At 40.2% G+C, this 27,389-nt stretch overlaps 1 protein-coding gene across 2 annotated transcripts; it reads right to left on the reverse strand.

The window, feature by feature from the left end:
* Positions 1-1,216: 1,216 nt before the first annotated feature.
* On the reverse strand, positions 1,217-26,775 carry NUCKS1 (nuclear casein kinase and cyclin dependent kinase substrate 1). 2 transcript variants are annotated; one of them, XM_023640419.2, is made up of 7 exons: positions 26,389-26,775; positions 12,128-12,177; positions 10,037-10,142; positions 6,836-6,891; positions 4,573-4,725; positions 3,426-3,575; positions 1,217-2,431 (listed from the first exon to the last, which is right to left on the reverse strand). In XM_023640419.2, the coding sequence occupies exons 1-7, from the start codon at positions 26,403-26,405 to the stop codon at positions 2,232-2,234; spliced, it is 732 nt and encodes a 243-aa protein (XP_023496187.1). In that variant the 5' UTR covers positions 26,406-26,775; the 3' UTR covers positions 1,217-2,231. The 2 variants fall into 2 exon arrangements, with proteins under 2 accessions (XP_023496187.1, XP_023496188.1); XM_023640420.2 differs by having other exon boundaries at positions 3,426-3,572; positions 26,389-26,730.
* Positions 26,776-27,389: the final 614 nt, after the last annotated feature.

Here is a 27,389-nt window from a genome sequence, read left to right on the forward strand (position 1 = left end):
AGTACAGATTAACACATGAAAGAGCGTGTTACATAAAATACCAAGGCTAAAGTTTAAAAAGACCCCTCCCTTCACCCTGCACGAAACATAACCTAAGAAAAGCCCAATGTCACTAGGAATGTAAGACTTAGAGTTATAAACCCCTAAAAATAGAAGTGCATGGTGGAAACACTGATAGGTCTTTTACTGTATAAACACAAAACTCCTTGTTAAAACTGATACCTGAACAAAGCCACTGAAGCAACAGAACCAACTTTAACAGTCTCATTACGAAGTTCACAACTATAAAGTTAACCATCATGAAAACACAGTAATCCAACTGCTACTTACGTTCAAATTTTGCATTGTTGGCCAAGCAATAACTCTCCAAATTCATTCTTTAGCACACCGTGCAACAGTGAAATGGCTCTCTGCCACTGTTTTTAAAAAATTCAAAGAGTAAGGATATTCCTTAAAGTGTCCTAAAAATCAGAGTAAAAGTATTCCTTAAATAACCTTTCGTCCTAGGAACATCTGCAAGAAAGCCAAGTTGTCTGAGAGAAAAATATGCCGTAACTTAAAAGATAGAAAGAAAACTGCATAAGTAAGATATTAAGGAAGCAAACCCAGATAAAAAGGCAGAGGTTAAATTTCACTAATTTTTCCACTTATTAGCACACTAAGACCCCTAACATTGCTCCCATTAGCTCATGGCATCAGGATGTGGAGGACCAAACTTACAGATCTATCTCCCAACTGCTTTCACGAGGCATGTGAAGAGTCTGTAATCAACTGCCCACAGGCCTCCTGAATGCACGGTTTCTCTAGCCCTGCTACGCCCCTTAAAAACTCCTGCTTTAAGCAACATGAGCAGTAAGCAAGGGCACCAGTAAAAAAGATGAAAGCACACTGAATAGTGTGGGAGCAGCATCTGACACACTCCCATCAAGCACAGGACGTGAAGCAGTGAAAAACAGAGCCAGGAGAAATCACGTCCCATAGCAGAGCAGGTAGGCACGGGAGTGGGTGTGCAGTGGTGTCCGATAAAGTAGCAAGAAGCCAAGATGCACTGCATACCACGCTTCTATGAAGAAATGGGAAGATAGGCATATGAAAAGGAAAACTTCTATCCCCAAATAAAAACAGAGCATCGTTCATGGGATCTGAATGCATACCTATGGCATAAAACAATTTCAATTCCCTGTTTTTCATAAAGGAAATTCTCAAGTCTTTGTGATTGAGTTTCACATTAACTGGTACTTTATTTGCTTAAAACCTAAACACTGTCAGTTTAAGAAGAAATCCACTGTGATGCATATAGATCTTACCATTTAAATTCTAGGCTTTTTTTTTTTTGGATCCTTGGTGAAATCTTATCCAAGAAACAGAATAGATACATATATATTTTAGAACATGAACCATTAGAGAATGAAATAAAAAATCAAAAGTAATTTAAGTTTTGGCGGCCCTTGCTTTTTTTGTTTTTTTAAGTTCCTTAAAGACTGTAGCAGGATAAAAGGATCGCTGGCTCCGAGTCTCTTTGAGATAACAAGTGAAGTAAAAAAAACCCATACCCTCAAACAAGGTCAGGTAACCCCATTCCCTGCCCTGCCCCCAAGGTAAAAAATACGAATACTTTTAGTAACAACGCAGAATTCATCTTTATCTCCTATCTGCCCCATCAGTGGAAGTTTAAAGTCATGATTTTTTTTAGATATCTATACTTTTTATACAGATATATAAACTCGTATTAGATGACAATTGATTTTTTAAAAAGTCCAGGTAGAGAAAGAAGCAATCATTTTTAACTAAAACCCTATGTTTTTTGATCACTGTTCAACTTGCTACCATTTAGCAAAAAGCAAAATTTCCATATGTTCATCCAAATCTTATTGCTTTACAACTGTGGTATACCTTCCATTAAACATAAAAAGATGAAGTAGTCAATCCAGTGATTAATTTGACATGGCTTTCATTGGGAAGAGGGCAGGGGAAGAGGGCAGGGGCAAAAAGAAGACCAATAGACAAAAAGGTAAATTAAACATACAATGGTTTTCTTTAAAAAAAAAAAGAGAGAGAGAGAGAGAAAATGTTATTTTCAACAAAAGGAAAAAAGCATTGAAAGCCCATGAGTCAAGCCATAGCCAAAACCATATTCTACCTTAAGTAGGTTTTCTTTCCCCCTCCTCTTTTTTTCTTTTTTCCTTTTTTTCCCTCTTTTTTTAATAAAATCTCTCCCCAAACCATCATTTTTAATCCTCCCCAGACTGGGCTTCATCTTCAGACCCTTCATCCCCAGATTTCTCGGGTGGAGGGCTTGCAGATGTCTTCTTTTCTGGAGGGCTTTCTGGTTCCTCATCTTCTTCTTTGGGAGAAGGAGTCTTTTCCTTTGATGCCTTTGAAGCTGTGGGGCGGCCCACCTTCCCTTTGCCTTTCACAGGACTTGGCGTCACTGAAAGAAGAAAAATACCAGTTTGGGGAAGGGAAGGAAGAAAATGTCTTTAATAAAAATCAGCTACAAAACAAAACAATCTGTAAGAATAAAATCTATAAAGACAATACCCCAAGTTACTAAAAACCAAGGTGGGCACTGGTTTCCAATCACTTTTTACCAACACTGTAATGTTATGTTAGCAGTAATGCTTGTAATAAACCAACAGGATGCTACAGAAACTGCGCATCATTCTTAGTGGCTTGTAAAACTAAAAGCTGTTTATGATAAAAGTTGTCTGTGTTTAAAAAGTGAATCAAGAAGAAGAAAGGATACACCTTAATCTGAGTAGAAACTGAAGCCATCAAATAACTTGATAGTTCCATCATTCCCAACAGTAAGAAATGATGAGTAAAAGGTTTAAAAATCACCAGTTCTATTTGCCAGAATTAAAAAAAAAAAACAAAACCCAAAAAACAAATCCAGCTTTCTGATGTAATGACAAACTAGCTCCACCTAGGAGAATATCTGGCAGAAACCACAAGGGCTCAAAGAAAATGAATCCGTGTTGTCAAGTGCGGTTTCATTCTGCTAGCATACGTGGTGGTCCAGGGATCAGACGACAGAACTTCAATGTATTACTGTAGGTGTACATTTTCACAACTTCATGTCTTCACTAGCTGCTGGGATTGTAGTATCGGGGGGGGAAAAGGGTAGCAATAGCTATGTTAACACAGTGTTTCTATCACTATGCCTGACACAAACAGGTCATCCTCAAATCCTGCTTATGTTTGGCGGCAGCTGAAGAACAGGGCTAAGCTACCAGACTCTTGGAGGGGCTGGACTCCTCATTAATAAATAAGCGATACTTCCAGGTGTAGAAGACAGGATCCTTTCAGAATTCTTAAGTATGTGGTGAATGCCAAGCCCTAACGAAGAACTTCTGTAGAGAGAGTGTATTGGTTCTTGAAATTTTTCAAAGCAATAATTTAACTTTCATTTCTGCAGAGCTCACCTGTAGCCTTTAGCCTGGGTTTGGGCATTTTCTTTTCTTTCCTCTCAGGTTTGGACTTCTTAACCATCTTTTTGTTTTTCTTTTTTGAACTGCCATAGTCACTATCATCATCGTCTTCCATTAGGAAATCTTCATCACTGCCGGAATCTTCTGAGAGGAAAGAAGAATTTCAACGTTCAGCTTAATGCATACATCCTTCCAGTGAACCAAGGGAGAGAGTGCTAAGAGTGACTGGAGGATGGGATTTGGGAGTCAAACACTCTTGGATTCTTTTTGCAGCTGGACTACCAATCTGGTTGGAGTTGTCACTGGCCCCACCTGTAAAATGAGTTTAGCACGCACATGAGGGTTATATGACTGACTTGTTTGAAGAGTAGGTCAAAAACAGGAAAAGATAAGACTTAATCTGAATAAAAATTGAAGCCATCAAGAAACTTGTATTTCCATCATTCCCATATAGTACTGGTGAGACCCAGAAAATGAAACTGAACTGACTTGGTTTGTTTGGTCCAACTATGAATAAATGAAACAAGAAAACTACATACAAAGCAAAAATACATATAATTAACCTGAATCACCTGTGAAAGATCTAAATTCTGCTATTAATACTGTTTTGTCGAGGGAGGCCTACACCCTTCTCCACCAGGCCAAAATACTAACCTTAATCACAACACTCACCATGCGACTGTTGCTCTAACAGCTGTTCATGCAGTCATTTGTTTAAGATTGGCACCTGAGCTAACATCTGTTGCCAATCTCTTTTTTAAAATTATTTTGTTTATTTTTTCTCTTTCCTCTCCCCAAAGCCCCCCAGCATATAGTTGTATATTCTAGTTGTGAGTGCCACTGATTGTGCTATGTGGGACGCCACCTCAGTGTGGCCTGATGAGTGGTGCCGTGTCTGCGCCCAGGATCCAAACCGGTGAAAGCCCAGGTCACCGAAGCAGAGAGTGCAAACTCAACCACTTGGCCACGGGGTCAGCCCCTGTTCATTCAGTATTTGAGTACAAAGGATGAACATCATAATCATGAGAGTCTCTGAACCAGTGAGCATCTAATTCAAGGGACTAGTTGTAACATTTAGCATCCACAAAACTGCTGAAGTAATCAAGGTCACAAACTGCAAAGACACAAGCCGACTACGTACTCTCCTGGAATGGTGCCTCGTCCTCCTCCTCCTGCTCTTCCTCACTGCCCACATCTTCCATGAGCATCTCTCTCTGTTTCGAAGCTGCTTTAGAGGCAGCCTGCCGCTGCTGGCGCACGTTTTTATGATCTTCTTTTTCGTCTTCACTGTCCTCTGCAACATCAAAATTAGAACCAATGATCAGAGATGTGTGTTTATTCGACAGCTGACTAGAACAGCCAGGATGAGAGAAAACCTGTAGCTTTATTTCACTCAAAAAGGGTCAATTCTATCCTTAGTGCCTAGAAAATATACAAAAGAGGAGCTAAAATTCAAAGCATCAACTTGAATAAGATTCTGTCCACTATTAAACATAAAATAACTTAGATATGTAGAGTTTTAAGTAATAACATAGCCAAAGTAAGGTGTGAACACATGCTTTCTACAACATAACTTTAAACTTGTATCATTGCTGTGCCCTGAAATTCTCAATTACATTCAAATCTATGCTCAGTTTTTAGAAACTAAAGTTAGAAAAGTATTTTTAAATAGTAGAAGAGGGGAAGCCTGTCTTCCAATGATATTTATACTAAGACACACAAATGCAGACCCTAAAACAATGCAGACCACTACCCTTTTCAATGAATGAGGCATGGCCATTTCAATTTAGAGAGTATTGAGGGAAATCTTTAAAACACATATTTAGATCAACTAGATCTTTTTTTTTTCTTTTGAGGAAGATTAGCCGTGGGCTAACATCTGCCACCAATCCTCCTCTTTTTGCTAAGGAAGCCTGGCCCTGAGCTAGCATCCGTGCCCGTCTTCCTCTACTTTATATGTGGGACGCCTACCACAGCATGGCTTGACAAGTGGTGCCATGCGAACCCCAGGCCGCCAAAGTGGAATGTGCGAACTTAACCAATGCGCTACCAAGCCAGCCCCTCAACTAGATCTTAATACAAGTTCATAATAAAAAAATTACTGTCACATACTATAGTCTATTAATTAAAAAGAAATTTCAACACACAGTTGTGTTTGTGAATAAATGTGATTGAAGCCTATTGGCTCTACACCAAGGTATACTTGTATTAGTCTCCACCTATGGCCTTTTCCTGGACTTTGAGGCTCCCTTATTCTGTTAAGGTTTAGCTGTTGCTCTTCAGGAAACACTTGTAGTCCTATAAGCCTTGCCATGGTCTGGGTTCAAGTCATCACTTTCACTGTCAAAAACCTCATCTAGAGACAAACAGACACAGGGAATAAAACTGACTTCAGTAGACTCAAAACTCAATCCACCTGGGAGCAGCTGTGTTTAACACCAGTACAGTTATTCATCTTGAAGTGCTCAATAAACTAAGAAATGTAAGAGATTCAAACTAAAATTCACAAGGCACATGAATAAAAATGTATATTATATTATCACAACATCACTAGATAGTGCAAAAGGTTAATATAATTTCTTTTGGACTTAGGCAGTGAGATAGCAGACTTGAAAAGGAATGAGAGCACAACAGCTCAGCAGAGTGGACTCAGTGGAACTTGGTCTACCCTCTAAATATCGGCTAAATAGCAGCCTTGTTTAAAGGCAGATCTAGAAAGGCAAAAGCAGGAGAACGTAGATCAAAACTAAAGTGGGTGGGAGCAACATGGAATAAACTCTCAATTCGTAGAAGAGTTCAAGTTAAAAAAATAAATACCAACGATACATAATCAGGATTTAACATTTTATTTGGCCATGAAGTCTCCTCATTAATTCTTTTAAGTTAAAATTCTTACAAAAGCTTTATCTGTGGCTAACGGTTTCAAAGGTCTACCTCTCAGCTAACAAGAGTAGGACTGAAACCAACCTTTGTGTACTTTTCAATCCAGAGTTGATCACTCTCTCTTTTTAATACCTCTATTTCACTTAGTATTATATATATTCTTATTCTATTCAGTTTGATGTCTTTTATTTGTTCATATAAATGGTTTTTATTCTTGACTATACATGAGAATAATCTGTAAATACTTTTAAAAAACAAAGCCTCAACATCCCACCTAGACCTACTGAACCAGAAATCCTGGGGTGGGATGGAGCATAAGCAGTAGGTTAAAAAACCTTCACATGTGACTACAATAAGCCATCAAGACTGAACATCACTATGAGCTCTTCAAAGATGGAAACGTAAAGTCTGTAATGCCAGTATTTTCAACAGTGCCTAGCATTATTACAAAACCACTTATTAAAATGTTCAACAAATACATAAATAGAATTACACCTATTACATTAAAAATTGTTTACTACCTGCTGAGTGAGAATCATCCTTCTTGGCCTTCACATCTTTTTCTTCTGAGTCCTCACTGTAAGGGGAAGGGAGAAAAAGTTTAAAAGTCTTAGATCAAAATCTAAGTGAACATAGACCTCTTGGTATCTGACCGGAGAAGAGTGAAGAAGATCTCTTTTATACATAAAATATTCAAACAGATGCTGAGGAGTGAAACTGCTTCCATTATTTCCCTACTTGACAGGGATGCTAGTGAATCAGCACAATTTTATCTACTTTGGGAAAACACTGCTTCCAAAGACCCAAAGGGAAAAAAAGAAGGTATCTTAATACAGGCTGAAAATTTCTCACCTGTATATAAGACCTGGTTCACAAGAACATTTAATAAGAAAAAAATTCTCTGTTGTCAGAGGCAGGGTATAAAAATACTTAAATAAATTACATAATGTGTCAATGGTGATAGTGTAGGCAAAAAACTGGATAGTACCAAATATAGATGAAAAAACACCTACAATACAATTATTAGAGGAAACTGCAGTTCAGTTATATATACTACAATATGCCTCAAAATTTATCTAAAACAAAAATGAAAATCACTTAATTATCACCCAATATTTCTATACATCAGAAACATCAACACACAGGCCTGCCTTGTATCACGGAGAAAATAAAAGTGAGCTCGAGATCACTGCAAAGTAAAATAAGAAGTTAAGGAGCTTCATAGTCCAACGGCAAGTTTTATAAAATAATTTTTAAGTCACAAAGATGCACTTTTTTTTTCTTTTTTTTTTTAAAGATTTTATTTTTTCCTTTTTCTCCCCAAAGCCCCCCGGTACATAGTTGTGTATTCTTCGTTGTGGGTTCTTCTAGTTGTGGCATGTGGGATGCTGCCTCAGCGTGGTCTGATGAGCAGTGCCATGTCCGCGCCCAGGATTCGAACTAACGAAACACTGGGCCGCCTGCAGCGGAGCGCGAGAACTTAACCACTCGGCCACGGGGCCAGCCCCTGCACTTTTTCTTTTTAAGACTTTATTTTTCCTTTTTCTCCCAAAGCCCCCCAGTACATAGTTGTGTATTTTTAGTCATGGGTCCTTCTAGTTGTGGGATGTGGGATGCCGCCTCAGCGTGGCCTGCTGAGCAGTGCCATGTCCGTGCCCAGGATTTGAACCCTGGGCCACAGAAGCAGAGTGTGTGAACTGAACTTGGCCACGGGGCCGGCCCCTGACAAAGATGCACATTTTATGTCCTCAGAAATCTTAACTCAAGAGTCTGGGATTTTTGTCATTAATTAGTTGTATGATCTTAGGTAAATCACTTGGTACTATTCAGTGCTAAAATTTTACGATTCCATGAGAAATTCTGACAAAAAAAGAAACCACCACACACAAGAATTGCCTTCATAGCTTTCCTTTCTCCAACAGTAGGTCTTGTAAATCTCTTTCGGTATTTCCCATAATGTAGACCACACTCAAATGACAAACTACTGAACCTAAGGTTCCTAAGCAAAGAGGAAAACCAAACCTATTTCTTTACTAAGGAATCTACCCAAGACACACTCTAATTCTGAAACCTGTGACTATGCTATAGAAATGTTTTTATGCATTTCATTCACAAGTCTCTTACAATGACAAAGAACTGTATGATTTTCTCTAGTTCTTTTATTGTTGTGTTTATACAGACCATTCATTAATCTGTGAGCCCCATTCTACAGCAAAGTCAAGTAAAAGCTGCACTTTTAAATAGAGACCAACAGAAAAAAATCAACATAATACTGGTCCAAGGGAATAAACATACAAGGCACTTAATACAAATGGCAATAAAAGCTGTACTTTATTTCAACCATTTCTGACACTTAGGAGAGAATAATAAAACCAAATGATTGCAATAAGAAAAAATTTAGAATAGATAGCAATTACATCAATGAGACATTATAACAGGCCATGAAGCTTATTCCTAGGAGAAATATAATAAATGAATGTAATGCAAGACAGTTCTAAGTTGGGTTGCTACAATAAACTGGATTAGAGAAATATACTATGAAACTATGGAAGACTTGTCTCCCCAAGTATAATTTTGCCTTATTTTTCCTCAAAACTACATTTCTGAAATTCTGCAGGAAAAAAATATTAGAGGTTAGAATACAAGCAAACAGGAAATTCTAGGTAAATGTATGTATTTAATATTATTATTTCTACAAATTTAGTCTCCTGTGAATTCAGAATGTAATGGCTTCTACCTGGGGCTATTATAGTGATTTTAGTGCTTGAAGACAAAAATCTTACAAGAACTAGTGAGAAATATTATTTCATTTCTCTCAACCCACACTAATAGTATTATTTGGAAATGAGATAGTCCAATGGTTAAAAAATGGACTTTGGAGTCCAACAGACATGGTTTCAAAACCTGCAGGTCCACTTGCTGGGTAACCTTGGACAAAGCACTGAGCCCCTCTAAGTCAATGTTACCTAGCCTAATAAAGGTGTTGTGGGAATTCAAAGATAATGAATACACATGAGCACATAATAGAGACTGGCACATAATAATCACAAATGGTGGCTATCATCATCATCATCATCATCATCATCACCATCACCAAGGAGGTCTTAAAGTTATGCTACATTGAGTATGAGAGTGCGTGTGTATACCTGTAACAGGAGACGTGAAAGCTACAGTATCCTGCTCTCACAAGGCAATTATAGTTAAAATTACAACTCATCTGAACTCATTTATAAAACCAAGGGAAGGGAAATTGTTCAAATGATTAAATTATCTAAATGAAGAAGAACTGATTAGACAATAAAACTTGGCAAGCTATACAACTGAAGATTCTATAAGCTTTAGTTATGATTCTGCCAGTGATCTGTGACTGAATGGGAAAGGTCACTTATTCTTTGCTGTCATTACAATGAAAATGTCAATACTAACCTCAGGTAACAAATTACACTTAACAATCTTTCTGCTTATGTTCAGAGGCTGGAGGTAGCAACAAAGACATTCTTGGAGATCACTTTGGATTCCAGGCTGAGTCCAAGCAAGCCTCATGACCTTAAAGAGGCTAACCTCCAGATTCAGAAGCACTGCCTGAGATAATATGAAATAGCAAAACAACATTAAGTAGACACTTTCCCAAAGTAAATGGAGATTCCACCAATTTAGAGATCAGATACTACCCTCATGTCAGACTGGTGACAGCATAAGAACAGATTAACAATGCCCCTTACCTATCTTCCTGGGAATTCTTTCCAGATCGCCTCTTATTTTTAGCTTCTCGGGGAGATGATCGAATTTTCTTAGTTGGAGGGCCCGAATCTCTTCCATAATCTTCATCTAAACAGAGCATTTTTTTCAAATTTAATGAATATTATGATTTTTACATATAGAAATTATTACTGTATTTACTGAGATAATTCTCTCTTATGCTATTTAAATGGTGAGGGGACAGGACTTCCCAAATCATTTTCTTTCATTTTTAAAAAAATAAGTTCTTTTCTGCCCAAGTCCCACCACCTTAACTCAATCATTTCCATTTTGCATATTACCCTCTAGTACTCGTGCACATTTTAATATATCCATAGCCAAACCTCTCATCATTTTATATCCTACCCTTTTATTAAAGATTTTCCCATCTTCATATTTATTTGAAAACTATTATAGTAATACGGTTATATTACAAGCACTTAGAATGTAAAGAACCCATAATTTTACAATCCTGACACAATTATTGTTATCAATTATGTTTACTTTTAAACTAAAGCATTAAATATAGCATACTTTGACAGTTGAGGAAAATACTCCCAATTTCAAAAGTCCTACAAAACTAAAGAAAATTACCCCACCTTAAAAAGTGATTATTCCCTAAACTGTTTACTACACCATTATATATAATGGTGAAGATCTGGAAGTAGCCTGGAGCTTTAGCAATTATTACATGGTTGGATATATTATAAATTCCATTACAGAATATCATACAACCGCTAACAGGAACTTTCCAAATAACTTCTAATTTAAAAAAAATTTTTCCCCCTGCTTTTTCTCCCCAAATGCCCCCAGTACATAGTTGTATATTTTAGTTGCAGGTCCTTCTAGTTGTAGCATGTGGGACACCGCCTCAGCGTGGCCTGATGAGTGATGCCATGTCTGCACCCAGGATCCGAACCAGCAAAACCCTGGGCCGCCGAAGCAGGGCGTGCGAACTTAACCACTTGGCCACACGGCTGGCCCCTCAAATAACTTTTTTTTTTTTAAAGATTTTATTTTTTCCTTTTTCTCCCTAAAGCCCCCCGGTACATAGTTGTATATTCTTCGTTGTGGGTCCTTCTAGTTGTGGCATGTGGGACGCTGCCTCAGCGTGGCCAGATGAGCAGTGCCATGTCCACGCCCAGGATTCGAACCAACGAAACACTGGGCCGCCTGCAGTGCAGCGCGTGAACTTAACCACTCGGCCACGGGGCCAGCCCCCTCAAATAACTTTTAATAACGAAAAAGTTATGAAGTCATAAGCAGGGATGGAATGGGAGGGGACAGAACCCAAAATTCTATAGCAAGACTTCAACAACAATTTTAAAAGGAAAAAAGGCAAAAGGCCCTTTTAACAAAAGTTAAAATGGCTTGTTGGTCAATGGCAGGATTGTTCTAAGGATTAAATGAGTAAATATAAACATTTAGCAAGCATTTTATAAATGTTAGTATTACCTCTGAGAGGTTGGATCATGTTATTTTTTATTCTTCTTTACACACTTCTACATTTTCTATGTTTTCCCAAAACGCACATATTATCTTTATGAAGTAAAATTAGATTAAAAAAATAATGGTAAATGCATCTGGAAAATGAGATTAAGGACTTATTCTCAAGAAACCCTTATGGTTAAGATGTAAGATACACTACTCATTCTATGATGAATTAGTTCACCAATCAAAGTTACTTCACCAAATACTCTCATCTTAGTTACTTTATTAATCAAAAAACTTAAGTACTCCCTATTACAAGGTACAAGTTTTACTGTGATTATAGCAAGGGCTGTATTAAGTAATAGACACTGCAACAGAATTATTGCACTTTGGACTCCAAAACAAGGTAAGAAAAAAATTATTCAAGTGTTTATTATCAATGATTTACTAGGAAAAAGTTAAAATTCATGCCAAGTTCAACTTGCTTATTTTGGGTAACACAGATCTTGACATAATTTACATATATTAGTAGTTGAAAAACAAAAAACAAAATTTATTCCAAAAGCATGATAAGAAAGTACATAAGCTGGTTATTCTTCCACTAGTTGGTCCAACTGAGAATTTACTGAAATCACAAAACTTACCAGCATCATCAGATTCCTGAAATTGTGAATAATCAACGACCTTCCTATTTCTGTAGAAGGAAGAGACTCTAATTAAGATCATGAAAATACAGGACTTTTCTAAGATACGAGAACACACATTTCTACTTTATCAACAGAATTAGCACTAGCTCTCTGAAAATTATTTTTCAACAAGCCCCCACCTCAGCCAAAAAACTTCACATCTCGTTACAGGGAAGTGCAGCTTATACCAAAACTATTTCAAACTACAATTCCCATATTGCTCACCCCAGTGACAGCACAGGTACTGTTCTTCCCCACAAAATAACCTCCACCTCCCAAAACACACACACATAAAACAGCAAAATGAGCCAAACTACCACATTTATTCACCGTACACAGAGATGCTATCACATGAACAAACGAAAACTATAAATGTTGTTTTATTCTTACTGCTATATACACATACACATGTATCTTATCACCGAGTTTTTTCCAAAGCAAAGTGATTTTTTTTTTTGAGGAAGATCAGCCCTGAGCTAACATCTCCCAATCCTCCTATTTTTCCTGAGGAAGACTGGCCCTGAGCTAACATCCATGCCCATCTTCCTCTACTTTATACGTGGGACGCCTACCACAGCATGGCTTGCCAAGTGGTGCCATGTCTGCACCCAGGATCCAACCTGGCGAACCCTCGGCTGCTGAGAAGTGGAATGTGCGAACTTAACCACTGTGCCACTGGGCCAGTCCCGCAAAGTGATTTTTAAGTATAATACAGTTAAATGTTATAATACACAAATTAAGGTGACAGTAAGTTAGCCTCACATAGAAGGGGAAGGGAAAAAAAAGTAACTAATTAAAAACTGATTAAAAATTAACTAATAAAAAGATGCTTGTTATTAAAGAGTCTGTAACTAAGAAAAATATTAAAGTCTCACAAATTTGCATTATCTACTTGACTCAACAATTTAACTGCTTCTTACTAGGTAAGGCATCTTCAACATCTCAAAGAAACCTTAATTTCCATTTTTCTACTCTATATTCTAAATCTAACAGTTTCCAATTTCTCCTCTAGAGGGAGAGAAAAGCTTCCTTGTTAGCATCCAAATAGCCTGGCTTTGAAAGAGCCTTAGATGCACTGTAACTAAATGGATACTGAACAGCTAAACTGAAAGGATTACGAGAAGCACACCACTAACTACACTTAAACCTGAGCAGAGGGATATCCCTGGCTTTTTTTTTTTTTTTTTTGAGGAAGATTAGCCCTTAGCTAATATCTGTGCCAATCTTCCTCCACTTTACATGTGGGTCACCACCACAGCATGGCTGCAGTGGTGTAGGTCTGCGCCTGGGATCCGAAACCATGAACCCTGGCCACCGAAGCAGAAGACACTGAACTCAACTACTACGCCCTCAGGCTGGCCCCGGGATAGTCCTCGTTTTTACAGATTAAGACACCATTTAAATTCAAAGACAGGATGGTAAGGATTCAAGTACAGGTACAACTTCTATATAATATGCAAAAATGATAGGGTAAGGATGAATTCTGAACACACGTTTAGGGCTTAGATGTGGAGCAAAGTATAGCTACACTCTTGGCTTAAGAGAAAAAGAGAAGGGCTCATAAGGAAATTTGCCTTGTTTTTCTTTAGACTACCAACAATGAATTATCTTCTCACTTTACTGTTTCAATGAGTCAAGATGCAAAACTATAAAATAGCCTCCAACTGTCTGTTTTGTTATAAGAAGCTGAGTTTATGTATCAAAGATACCATTCTATTAGGAAAGTTAACTTTAAAAATATGACTCAATTCCACTTACATGAGGTATGTACTACAGTAGTCAAATTCATTGCAGCTCCTGTTCATATCACTCCCACTCGTATTAGATACAACCTCACCTCCTCTCAACACCTTTAACCCTTCACTGATGCTAGGAATATCTACTAAATATCTGTCTTCCCCACTAAATGTCCTTCTTAAGGACAGGGATTGCCTCTCCGTTATCCAGAACACCAAATTCAAGAAATTTGTTGAGTTGACTTGGCTCTGAAAAGGATCAGGGCGGGAAAGGGTATCAGTAAAGAGATGTATGGGTGACTGGAGTTTTCAGCCTATCAGACATTTAATTCCCACTACCTTTAATAACAAAAGAAAATTTAGTTTCCTCCATACTAAATACAGTCCTCCTTCAGTGTCTGTGGGGGCTTTATTCCAGCCCCCCACCCCAACCCTGGTTTGGATCACAGGCGCAGACATGGTACCACTTGACAAGCCACGCTGTGGTAGGCATCCCACATATAAAAAAGAGGAAGATGGGCATGGATGTTAGCTCAGGGCCAGTCTTCCTCAGCAAAAAGAGGAGGACTGGCAGCAGATGTTAGCTCAGGGCTAATCTGTCTCAAAAAAAATAAATAAATAAAGAGGTTTATTCAAAACAACCTACTATTTCCATTACTTGGAGATTTACCTTATTTAGGGTTGAAATACATTTCTCATGAACTTATTCCTACGTAAACTGGAAACTGAGAAGATATATTGGAATAGAGGTGTAATACTTAAGAATATTATTTAAATCTGAGGGCACAAGAAGTTCTACTTCTAGATGGAAACAAAGAAACATTCTTACTTTCTCAAAATGCCACTACTTAAATTAAATGCCAAAGCCAAACCAACCTCTTCTGTGTAAAATAAGCATCAACAAGTAGAACCGGGAGGACAACACAAAATTTCAATATAGCACAGAGGTTAAAAACACAAATTTTTGAACTGGGTTTAAATCCTGGCTCTGCCACTTGCTAACTGTACGTCCTTGAGCAAGTTACTCCCCTCACTAAACTTCCGTTTCCTCACCTGTAAAATAGGAGTAACAATCCCTCTCTCTCAAGATTGTTGAGTTCGAGGTGTACAACTGATCCAATGAACAGCAGCTGTTATCACTCGTAAGCACTAACTTGCTCCACCCAGAATACTACTGCCATCTTACAGAAACAAGTGACACTCGACTATTTGAACATGATGATGAAGTCACTCTGTTTTAAAATACGTGTGTCTTAGTATTGGTTCTAGTACCATTTAGAAAGATTGTCTTTAAATGGTTTGTTGCTCATTTCATTGAAATGCAATACCAAAATACCTCCCCATTTTTATATTATTTCCAACTTATGACGGCTTTCAGGTTACCATTCAGGCCAGAGAAAGCAGCAGCAGTAGCTCTTTTAAACCCACCATACAAGTCAGATCAACTTCTGTCACTCAAATCAACTGGAGTTCCATCTAAACAAGTCTAAAAGTCCGCACTAGAAAAGAGAACTGTAACCCAGTAAGAAAAACGATGTTTAAATACAAAATGTAGGAACAGAAAAACTTCAATTATGTGCTTTCTCTTACATTAAAAGCTGATATAATCTCTATATCTAGATTCCGAATGGACCTTGGTCACAATGAACCAGTTCTTGGATGATCATCAAGAGGGTTTTGAGATGAGAAGCCTCCACTTTTGTATGGGTTTAAAGTGCAAAAATGAAAGGTAAAGTGGGAAGCTAGACAGGGTACACTAAAAGATCTGTTTTGGGCACCAAATGTGGATAACTCAAGCAGTTTAGAAGCAATAGGATTTTTTTTCTTCTACTCTCTTAATCATCAACTTCTTTCTACTAAATACTGATAAGTCTACCCCCAAAATGCTGCTTCTTTCTTATAGCAGCAACCACCTAAGACCAAAACAAAGATTCCTGAAATGCAAGGTATATAAAGCCAACATTCTGAAGAGTCAAGGATCACAGCATTCCACAGATGGAAATGACCACATCTTGGAGATTATCTCATCCAATGGTCTTTACAGATGAGAAAAACCCTAAAACCACATAATCCAGCTCTACTTTATAACAAGCCTGCACGTCAAAATATGGAGAAAGATGACAAGCTCCAGGTGAGGAAGCAGAACTTTCAAATATAAACCCACATTTAATTATTGACACCCCAAGCTTTATACTACTTAAAGAATAAAAAATCAGTTTCTCATGGCAAACTGGAGAGACTTTCACACAATCTTCTACATGTTTTAGCTCAATCAAGCTGACTATACCTCCATTTTCACCTTTTAGAAGTTATACTGTTCTGGTCAATGCAGGGAAGAAGAAGAAAAAAACTCATTTTCCTAACTTTTCAGAATTTAACAAGTTTCTCATGAGGCACTTAAAGTACATTTGAAATCTGAGTTCTGAGAAACCCCAAATAGCCAAGACAGCCCTTTTCACTAATCACCTAGGTGGTAAACATCTCAGTTCATCAAATGAATGAGATTCTATAGAACAGCGTTTTTCAACCTGTAGGTCACAACCCACTTCCAGGTCCTGAAATGAATTTATTGTTATATAACCAGCATTTTAAAAGGAAAAGCAAAAGGAAACAGAAAATATCAAAGAAACCTGTATCTAAATAAGGGTAAATTCCTGAAACTTGTTTCAGGTGTTTGTGTTCCTGTGTGTAGCAAACGGCAACGTAAAATGTATTTCTTATAGGAATGTCATCAACAAAGTTTGGGAGCCATTGCTTTAGAATAAAAAGAGGACTGCAAAAAGAGATTTCCAAAGCAGTTTTTAGTTTCACCTTTACAAAGAACAATTTGTTATTGATCTGTGGCCACAAAAGTATAACATCTCTTCCTATTTTAATTTTGTATCTTTTTAAGAAAATCACTGTTTTAAGCTTAAGCACTCATAAAGCCTATCAAAGTTTGGTGGGCAGTAGGGGGTGGGCGGCTGGTGACAGGACGATGATGATACCAGGTGTATTATACGTACCGGAGCTACTGGACCTCAGTCTAATCCAACCTTACCCAGAATGTGTTATCCTATCAACAAACGTCCCTCAAAGCGAATGACAGAGAATCTCTCATGATCTCCCAAGGCAACCAACTCTAAGAAAACTCCAACAATGAAACAGTTCTTCTCACTGAGGGAAAATCTGCCTCTCAAGTCCACTCACCAATTCTATCTTGTCCACTTCCTGGTCTAAGCCTAACCCTCTTCCACAGAGCAGCCTTAAAGTTTATCAGTTTCCGCTTTTTCTTCAAGGCTAATACTAGGGTTCCCTTAACCCTTCCTCACGACGTACTTCAGGAATCCTCAAGACCTAGTCGCTTTCCTCCACAGCACCTTGGATTTAGTGAAGTGTATCAAGCAGTGCCCTGGTCTAAACATAACATGATTCTTAAAAGGTGAGTCTGGGGAGGCGAAGCAGCTCAGGGTTATGAGCTTCCTCTTCTCATTCTACTCTATATTTGTACTAATGCAATGCAAGATCTCAGCTGCCTTTTGGGCTGGTAGATCACACAGTGGACCGGATATTGCAATTTCAATGACTAAAACCTCCTTTCCCCAAATCTACAACCTTTTTGTGTAGTGATACTTCATTCCAACACATCACTTAATCTTTCCCAACTTCCTATTATCAACAAACGTAACTGGCATAGGCCAAGAACGAAGCCCTTTAAGTCACCAGTGGAGATATTTTGCCAGGCTGGCATTAATCTATCATTCAGCCTTCTCTGGGTACGGCTATTGAGGCACAAGGCCATCACAATCAACTGTCATTCTGCCTACACTTCTTCATTTTCCCCACAAGGATGTCATGTGAAGCTCTGTCAAAATCCGTGTTGAAACAGAAACCCAGTATTTTTCCAATATTCTTTCACTCTAATAAATTTTTTTAAAAGCAAATGAGTTTGTTTAAATCAATGATAGTTAAACTTTTTAGAATAAACATTTTTGTTCAAACAAAATACTTCCAGGAACCACAAACTAAAACACGGATAATTAAAAGTAAAAGAAACATTCTAAGGGTATCAATTTGTCTTGTAATTTCAAATTTAAAAAATTTCTCATTACAGAATTTTCCAAATGGTATTCTGTGAAGATAGGTTTTCTACAAGTTTCCTAGTTTGGATAGTATCACCTCCTTAAACATGTTAAATTTCTGAAAGTCCTGCATTAAAGAGAACTGCTTACCATTGATCTCTAAGATTACTTATATTTTAAAAACAAAATTTGAATCAAATGCTTGAGATATTCCTGAAAGTCAAGATTATGAAGACCACTGATCTAAAAGACTGGTTTTTTTGTAAATCCATGCTGATTTTTATCAATAATTCTAACAGCAGTTACTATGCACCAGATACTTCACCTAAATTCTCATTTAATTCTCACAACAATCTCACAATAGGAGCTAATTTACATGAATTCAATTTTATCTGAAGAATCTAATGCTCAGAAAGGCTAAGTAACAACTGACCACAAGCCATTAGGTGGTAAGGCCAACTTTCCCACTTGAGCTCGTCCAACCCTATAACCCACAGGACACTGCTGATGCCCGCCCCCTCTTAAATCTTCCTTTCCTAAGTGCTCACAAATCGAACTCCTCCATAGACCTGATGCCATTAGTTTCTGCACATCAACCATTTCCTGGCCTTTAAAACTGAAGACACTTACCTCTCTCCGTTCTCCTCTCCCTCCAAGATTATTCACATGCCAAATTTTCTCAGAATACAAAAATGCTAGTTCATAGAAGCCAGGATACCTGAATTCAATTCACGGTAACTTCTTACAACTGCTTCACTTATCCTGAGCTTCAAGTTCCTTTTGGCTAAGATATATTGCTTTGTCTGTATCTTATACCATTCTGTTATTTATAACTAAACATAAAATTTGAAAACAGTCACAACATACAAGAAAGCAAAAAGTAAAAAACAAAAGCCAAAATTTAAAAAATCAAGAACGTGAGGCCGGCCTGGTGGCGCAGTGGTTAAGTGCGCCCGTTCAACTTCAGCGGCCCGGGGTTCGCTGGTTTGGATCCCGGGTGCGGACATGGCACCACTTGGCATGCCATGCTGTGGCAGGCGTCCTGCATATAAAGTAGAGGAAGATGGGCACGGACGTTAGCTCAGGGCCAGTCTTCCTTAGCAAAAAGAGGAGGATTGGCAGATGTTGGCTCAGGGCTAATCTTCCTCGAAAAATAAAAAAATAATAATAAAATAAAAAATCAAGAACGTTATAGGAAAGAGCTCCTAAAAGTTTTTCAAATGGAAAATTTCTAATTTCTGCAGAAAAGAGAAGGGAGTAAAGGAGTTCTGAATGATGAGCCAGGCACATCTGTTTATTAGATTATTGTCACAATCCCCTACTAAATCTTTATCAACTTGCTTATGTTTTAGTCAAGATAAGCAAATATTAACTTTTATATAGCACTCCTTAATCCCCCAATTTTTCCAATTTCATATTCTCTCCATATAGGAAAATATCCTGCTTAACAGTCAGACATACACAAATTTCAATGAGCGTCAGATAAAGTACTATATAAATAAAATGGGCTACATTTTTCCCAACAGAAATTTAGTGCAAACCCTATGTAATTAAGGACAAAGAAACCTCAAGCAGGTGAGACTGAAGAGGTCTCAGATGTGCACATTACCAAGCACAGTCCTGTCTGCAGCAGAGTCTCAGAAACCTCAGCGGAATCTTCCACAATTGTTTTAACCCAATCACCAGGGAGAAACTGTAGCCTGACTGTCAGGTTTATTGACTCATTACAACAAAGGTGATGGCACGTCAGAAGTGTGGAGCATCTCACCAAACATGAAAACTTAAAGGATTGGGGGAAGGCTAGAATTCAGGTGAAATTGAAATGAAGCAGTGTCTTGAGGCCCAAAGCACAGTAATAAAGGAGTCAACATCAGGTGTGGACTGCAAAGTGGACCTCGGGTCCTATTTCTTGGCAAAGTTAAGGTAGATGGGGAATTTTGTGTCCAGTAATTCCTCTCCTGAAGCTCTAAAGTTGCAAATTGAGGCTAGTTCTCTATCAAGAGGACTTAGTTCCTCCTGACAAGTGTGAGGTTTCCTTCTTTCTGATATACTTTCAAAGAGCAAGGTTTCTGATAGTCTCTGAATTCAGAGAATCATTTCTCTGTAGAAAGGCAGTAGTCGCTCCCACACGGAGGACTGTTATAAACCTTTGCAGCTGGCACCAATCTGTGGCAGACAGACAGCCGCGTGCTTCCCAGCCTGAGGAACAGCAGGGTGGGTTTTCACTGCTCGAACTTTTTAGCTTCTCCAGTAGTTCATCTTCTGGGTCACTTTACCTTGACAGATGAAACCTCCCTGAAGATCACCTTGCTTATTCGCAGGTAACTGAACAAGCGCACAATTCAAACAACAGATAGGCACTAAGAAGCACCTGAAAATACGCTATACCCATTTGAAACACTCTTGGCCACCTTGGGGACAGTTCTCCAGAAGTATTTCAAAGACCGATAATTAGGGCTACTTAGACAGCAGTTATTTTAAAATATAGTAACGCAATTCTGCAACAATCAGTTCCACTTCCTAGAATCAAGATAATACATTTTCAAAGACAAAGAGGCGCCTCCGTTTGACCAAAGCGGTCCTGTGCTGAATCAAATGTTCTCTCCTAAAGTGTACAGCCTGGTAGTCTCTTAAGCGTTGTCTCTAGTCTCAACAATCCAAGAAGCTACTTCTTCATAATCTAGAGTAATAAAGTCACATTTATTTCTATCTTTGCAACTAAGAATTAAAAAGCACAAATAGAAATAACACTTCAGAGCAGGCTCAATAAATTCATTATTATTAAGTTCAAGCAACTGAAGTTTGCAAATAACCCATCTAGCTGTGCGGACACTAAATCTCATTAACTCCAGAGGGGCACCGTTCACACGGACTAAAATGTGGATGTAACATGGATGGTGTCCTGGAATTACAGTATAGTGGCCTTGTTTTATATTTCTGGTTAAAAAAAAAATAGGCAAAATACACAAATAAAACCAACGTCCCTTTATTCAAAATTACTTCCTCAATCTTCAGATGCCATGTTTTGTTGGTTCTTTTTTGCAAGGAAAGATTTGCCCTGAGCTAACATCTGTTGCCAATCTTCCTTTTTTTTTCCCTCCCCAAAGCCCCAATACATGGTTGTATATTCTAATTCTAAGTTGTAAGCTGCCACAACATGGCAACTGTCAGACGGGTGATGTGGTCTGAGACAGGGAAGCCAGCCCAGGCCACTGAGGAGGTGAGCGCTGAACTTTAACCACCAGGCCATTAGGGCTGAATCTGGCTCTTCTCTTTTGTTCCTGGGACAAACCGTACTTGATCATATATATATATATATATATATATATATATACTTTCTTTGCTTTCGAGGAAGATTAGCCCTGAGCTAACACCCGTGCCCACCTTCCCCTACTTCATATGTGGGACGCCGGCCACAGCATGGCTTGACAAGCGGTGCGGTGCGTAGGGCTGCACCTGAGACCAGAACTGACAAACCCCGGGCTACTGGAGCAGAGCGTGCGAACTTAACCGCTGCACCACCGGGCTGGCCCTGATCATATATATTTTTAATACACATCTGATTCAGTTAGCTAATATCCTGTTTGGCATTTTTGCATCTATACTTACGTGTAAATTAGCCCATTTTCTTGTAGTGTCCTTCAGGTGGCTTTGGGATCTACTCACTTGGGGGAAATGCCTTTATTATGAAACGGATATACTTAAAGCAATGCCACTTATCTAACATCCACATTTCTTCCCCAAAAAGCTACATAACACTTTAGTGCTTTTTCCTCCTCATTTAGGTTCATCTTCCTTTAATCCCTTCACGTGTTCCCCTATTCCTTCCAAAAAATTGTCTTTTCTCCATCCCCCTCTCCCCAAGCTCACTTTAAAGTTGGTCGCCGGCCCCCCACAAAAGTCCTATTAGGAACTCCAAAGATGGCAAAGTGCACTACTACCACAGGAAAGAGTAACACCCTGGGCCAGTGTGTCTCAGAGGAAGATCACACTGGCTGTGGGTTGGCCACACCTGGATCTGAATCCCTGCTTCACCTCTCAGCAGCTGGGTGAACTGGGCCAGTTCATCCGTCCGAGCCTCAGCTACTGCACATAGGAAGTGGGGATAACATATACCTTGCTTGAAGAGTGGTTTTAAGATTTTGAAACATGCGTAAAGCGGCTGGCAGAATATTTGATACAAAGAGAGTTGCTCGGTAAGTGATAGCTCTACTGAGTTTCCAAGTGATTTTATCTTTTCTACAACTGAAGGTTGAGAAAGGGACTTCTGCTGATAAAGATCCACAATCTCTAATCCACAATTTAGAAATTCAAAAAGTTCTGAAAAACAAAAAAGTTTTTCCAGAGCTTATATGGTGGCAAACTTGACCTAAACAGTGAGGGGATTTTTAGTCATCTTTTCAGTGTGAAAATTTGTGAGTTTTACTGCAGAGATTAATGTGTTTGATTATAAGAGCACTACCCCAGACTCACTGGTCATGGTACACTGATACACAGTATAGGCAGCTTGTTACCTTTTTTGGAAAAAAACTGAACTTCCAAACCATAGGGCCCCAATGGTTTCAAACTCGGCATTATGGACCCGTAATCTATATTCTAGGTGGAGTCAAACACAGTGAATGTAAATCTGGCAGAAAGGAGAATAGCTAAGACTTGTGGAGTCCAAATCCAGCTTTGCTATTATTTCTACACTTCAACTCCTTTGGCTTCAAAGTCATCCTTCATTGGTAAACTGAAGAAACTGGACTTAATCTCTGAAGTTCTTTGTAGTTTTTTAAAAAAGTTTTAATTAAGAAGTATCTCTGAAATTTATTTTAAATACTGAATTGAACAAAACTCCTACTTAAAACATTTGGGCCACATTTTTCCTCAAATACTTTCTATATAGAGCTAAAACCCTACTGACACAGAATGTACTCATCACTGAAGAGATTACTAAACAAAAAACATCTGACCATCTTCATGCCTGACACTAGGAAGGAAAGAGTGGTACGACAGAAAGAACGCCAACTTTGTACTCAGAAAACCCAGGTGCAAACTTGGTTCTGCATTTACAGTTCTATGACCTCGAGTAACATATTCTTTAATCTCATCTCGTCAGGTTATTATGGGAATTAAAAAATCCTACATTACAGGACTGTAGTAAGGACAAAACAAGATAAACTGAAAGCCTCTAGCAGAGTGCCTGACTCTGCATTTATTCTCAGTAAATGTTTGTTCAGTAAATTACTCTAAACACCACCCTTTAAACAGTGTATAATAATTTTCAGCTTAATTAAACACATGCATGTTGGGAAACGTTGAATATTTAAGCGTTGTTATAAAATGAACAGACCCAAAGTTAATAAAATCACACTTCTCTCTCACACACAAACGTGTAAGTAGAGAATAAGCAGAGATATAAGGAACCAAGCTCACCTACAACCACATTTACTAGGATACAAAACTTTTAAGTGTCTGCCTGTGCGTACTTACGTAAATTCCAAGCTATCTTGAATTTTCAGGTTTCCAAGTTTTTCCTTTAAACACTTTTTGAAACTAATTTTCTGGTAAGAGAGAATATCAATTTTTAGAATCCAGAATCCCAAGAAAAATTCTCTTTGAAAAGAAAGCAATCTGGAATCTTGGGAAAGCTGTTAAATCTTAACATAATTATAAACATGACAAAAAATAAAGGTAATTTTCTATCAACCTGTAAGAGCCTATGCTTTCACATCTAAACTTTTGACGATAGGGGTTCCCTGCCATCTCAAGTGCTAAGCAAAAGACAAGATGTCAAGTACACTTATGTTACAAAGAAAGGAGCAGACAGACTGATCTGCGTGACTTGGATTCTTTTCAATAAGGGAGGAGGATCTCTGGAGAATATACCAAGCTGAATTTCAAGAACCCTGGTTTCTAGTCTGGACATGTCAGTAAATCTCTCTGAGCTTTCTTTCTCATTTTTTAAAAGGAACAGCATTTTCTTTGCTTCCTCACAAGGATAAGAGCCATGAAAGCACTTTAAAAAAAGTTAAAAGTGCTATACACAACAATACTATCAATACTTATTAGGCAGAAGGTAAAGGGATTATCATGAGGAAAGGGGGAGGGGGAGGATGAGTAGGACCGGGAATTAAAGTCTAGGTTCTAGGATCAATCTTGGCATCTACTACTGTGTTATGCAAGGCACTTAACTCGCCCAGGTCCCCATTAAGTCACTTGTAAAACGAATTTGCCTAAATTTCTTTTTAGCTCCAAGACTGTAATTTTATGCTATAAATTTGAATCCAAGGCCTAAAATATTTGAGCTCTCACTTATATATAATGAGTCAGATACTGTAAAAGGTAAAGATAGGAACACCGTATGAACAAAACCACTTAGATACGTGTTGCACACATGCCTAAATGAAACTGCAACTGATCAGTTCACCATTCCTTTCATTTGGAAATTGGTGTCAAGCACCCATTAGTACATTTTAAAGACTTTAAACCCTCAGGTTAATATTAAATAAAAATAATATTTATAGTAAAAACAAAAGCCAGAAAAACCTCAAAATTACGTATAGGTCTAAGGGCAGAAACATACCTCAAAAGAAGATGCACTCACTTATTTTCCAACATGTGCTTTTTTTTTTTGGTTGTTTTTAAAGAAGGCTGATCATTCTGATATTGGGTAAATATCTATCATTAATTTTTTCTTAAATGCCCTCAAGTACATAGATTCTTCAATTATACCTTGAAACAAAAGCACTTCTAAGACAGGATTTTTATTGCAAAATTTAACAAACCACCCAACTCAAGTTTAATAATTTCTGCTTTATTATTGGTCATGAGTATATTAAAGACTTTAAAGAAATAATTACAAAAAGCCCACTATATATTAACTTCATCCTTCAAATGGGGCAAACAAACAGTTTAAAATTATTTTAAACAACACATTGAGTAAGAAAAAAGTTGTGCAGAAACCCCAATGCCTCCAAAAAACCGATAGAACGTGCTTAATATATTTATCCCCACCTGGTGACATTAAAAATCCAAGTTTTCGAGTAAAAACAAAAGTTCTGTTCATGTTCCAATATCTAAATCTGGGAACACAAATTCAGGCAAATGAGTATAAGAAAGTCACAACAAGAAAATAAAATAAATAGACATCAAAACTTAAGTTAAAAGGTAGACAAGAATGCTAGTCCAAGCTCACTACAGAGTACTTTACTTCCAGAAAACAGAAGACCCAAGCCAGGTGAAACAAATCTTTATTACGATGTTGTCTATTCGGGCTGATCCCCCATAAACATCCTACAGAAATCGACGAGACACGTCGGCCGATTTTGCACACCGTAACCGGAGACCCCTCTCCAGACCCCCGGCCACGGGGCCGCCCCGCTGCCCGCCGCTGCAGCCGGGAGACGCGAGGGCGGGGAACAACCCTTTCCGGGGTCCCAACCTCTCTTTAGAGCTTCAGGGCTAAATACTTCCGTTTCTCCCAACAACTTGGAACGAGGAGGGGGAAGCAACAACTGTTCAACATTTTTAAACTAAACCTTCACCTATTTATTCAGAAAACGCTACGCAGAGCGGCCCATTCCCTCCACGGACGGCGTCACGGATCGACACGGGAAGTCACATTCCCCCGCAGCAGACGGGCCCAGGCCACACCCCTCGCAAATGGCACATTCCGCACGGCAGCCGGGAGGCCCCAAGGGCGCGGGGCCCCGGGGACGGCGAACTTGCCGAGATCCTCGGGACACAGTCTAACGGCTGACCGAAGCCAGCCCCTGTCCCACCGAGTGAGCGGGCGGGCGGGCGCGGGAGCCGCACAGAACGCGGGTGGCCCGTTAAGCCGCCCCTCCCTGGGCCGCCAGGCGGGGAGCGGCGCGCCGGGCCCAACCCGCTCGGGCTCCGCGGCGCGGCGGCGGCCCGCACCGCCCAGGGCCCCGTCCCGAGCTCACTCTCGCGGACGGGAGAGGCGGCCCGGCCCCGGCCGCCCCCGCGCGCGGCCCGCGGCGCCCCGAGGCCGGAGGCGGGGCGGGGGCGGCGCCGCCCCGCCCCGCGCGGACGCCCCCTGCGCGGGAGCCAGGGCCGAGCCCCCACCCCCAGCAGGCCGAGGGCGGAAGGGGCACACGCCGCCGCCGCGCCCCGCCTCGCTCAGGGCGGGCCGGCCGCGGGGGTGGGGCCGGGTGGGCGCTGACCTCACCCCCGGCGCCGCGGCCCGAACACCCCGCCCGCGCCAGTGCGGCCGGTGGGGGCGCCGCCGAGCGCGGGGCCCGCAGCGCGGGGCGGGGAGGAGCGCGGCCGCCGCCCCCGCGCAGCCCGCGCCAGCGAGCCCCCCGCGCTCAAGGGCGCGCGGGCCCCGTAGGGCCGGCTCCGGGCCCGTGTCCCCGCTGCTTCACCGCGCCCCCAACCCCGCCAACCCGCCCCGGGCCTCGGACTCCGCACTGACCTGACAGGCCGAGACATGTTGGCTGTCGAAACAGGACCGAGCCGAGAAGCCAAAGACCAGGACCCCCCCCGCCCCGCGCGCTCGGCGCCCCACCCCCCCCAACTTCGGCCGATGGGGCCGCTGCCGCCGAACCCCGAGCTGCTGGCTCCTCAAACTCCGCCGCTCCTTGGTTCAGGGCCCCTTAACCAGACGAGCCCCCCGCTCCCCGTCTCTTCAAAATGGATGAATCAAACCAGCCGAAAATGCGCCAAAGCCGCAGTGCAGCCAAACCCACTAGGGCCTGTGGGCTCCGCCCCAACACGCCGGGTCATTGGCGGCTTCTGCCAGATGCGCCGAGCTCATTAGTCCGTTTGAATCATCACGTCCCCCGGGCCCCGCCCCACTCCCTGATAGGCCCCGCCTCCTCCGTGGGGTCCTATTAGTCAAGATGCTCTGAGAGCGCACGGCCGCAAAACAAAAATGGTCGCTGCTCGGCCCGCCCCCTGGTTTCCACTCCAGAGTTGCAGATTCGTCTTGGGTCGCATCTTGGAACGACTAGAAAAAAAGATTTATACAGGGCTCAGCGTCATTTAGTGTTAGTTTAATGATGTTTTATTTCGCCTGACTTGATCATCTAGAAACTCCACCAATAGCCAAACCTGTGGGATAGGCAGCTGATTCGTCACTGAGGGGCTGCTTCAGAATTGGAGGGAAATTCCATGGGTTCAAAAAATTTGACCTTAAACCTACAAGCCCCTTCCCCTGGCTTCAGCATTAGCCCTCAGGGGCCCTACCGCGGCTGGGGCAGAGAGACAGGATCACCAATCGAGGAACAACTTTACTCCCAATTTCCATTCTCCATTCTGGACCTTGAGATACACTTCAGGGTCGTTCAAGTCCCAGTCTCCGACATTACTTCGGGGGCCTAAGGATTAGGAGCATGAGCTCTGGGTCCACAAGGCGTTTCACTTTGAAGCTCAGGACCAACACTTAATGGTTGTGTAACTTTACCTCCCTGTGCC

The sequence above is a fragment of the Equus caballus genome, chromosome 5 (assembly GCF_041296265.1).
Source record: "Equus caballus isolate H_3958 breed thoroughbred chromosome 5, TB-T2T, whole genome shotgun sequence".
NCBI lineage: Eukaryota > Metazoa > Chordata > Mammalia > Perissodactyla > Equidae > Equus > Equus caballus.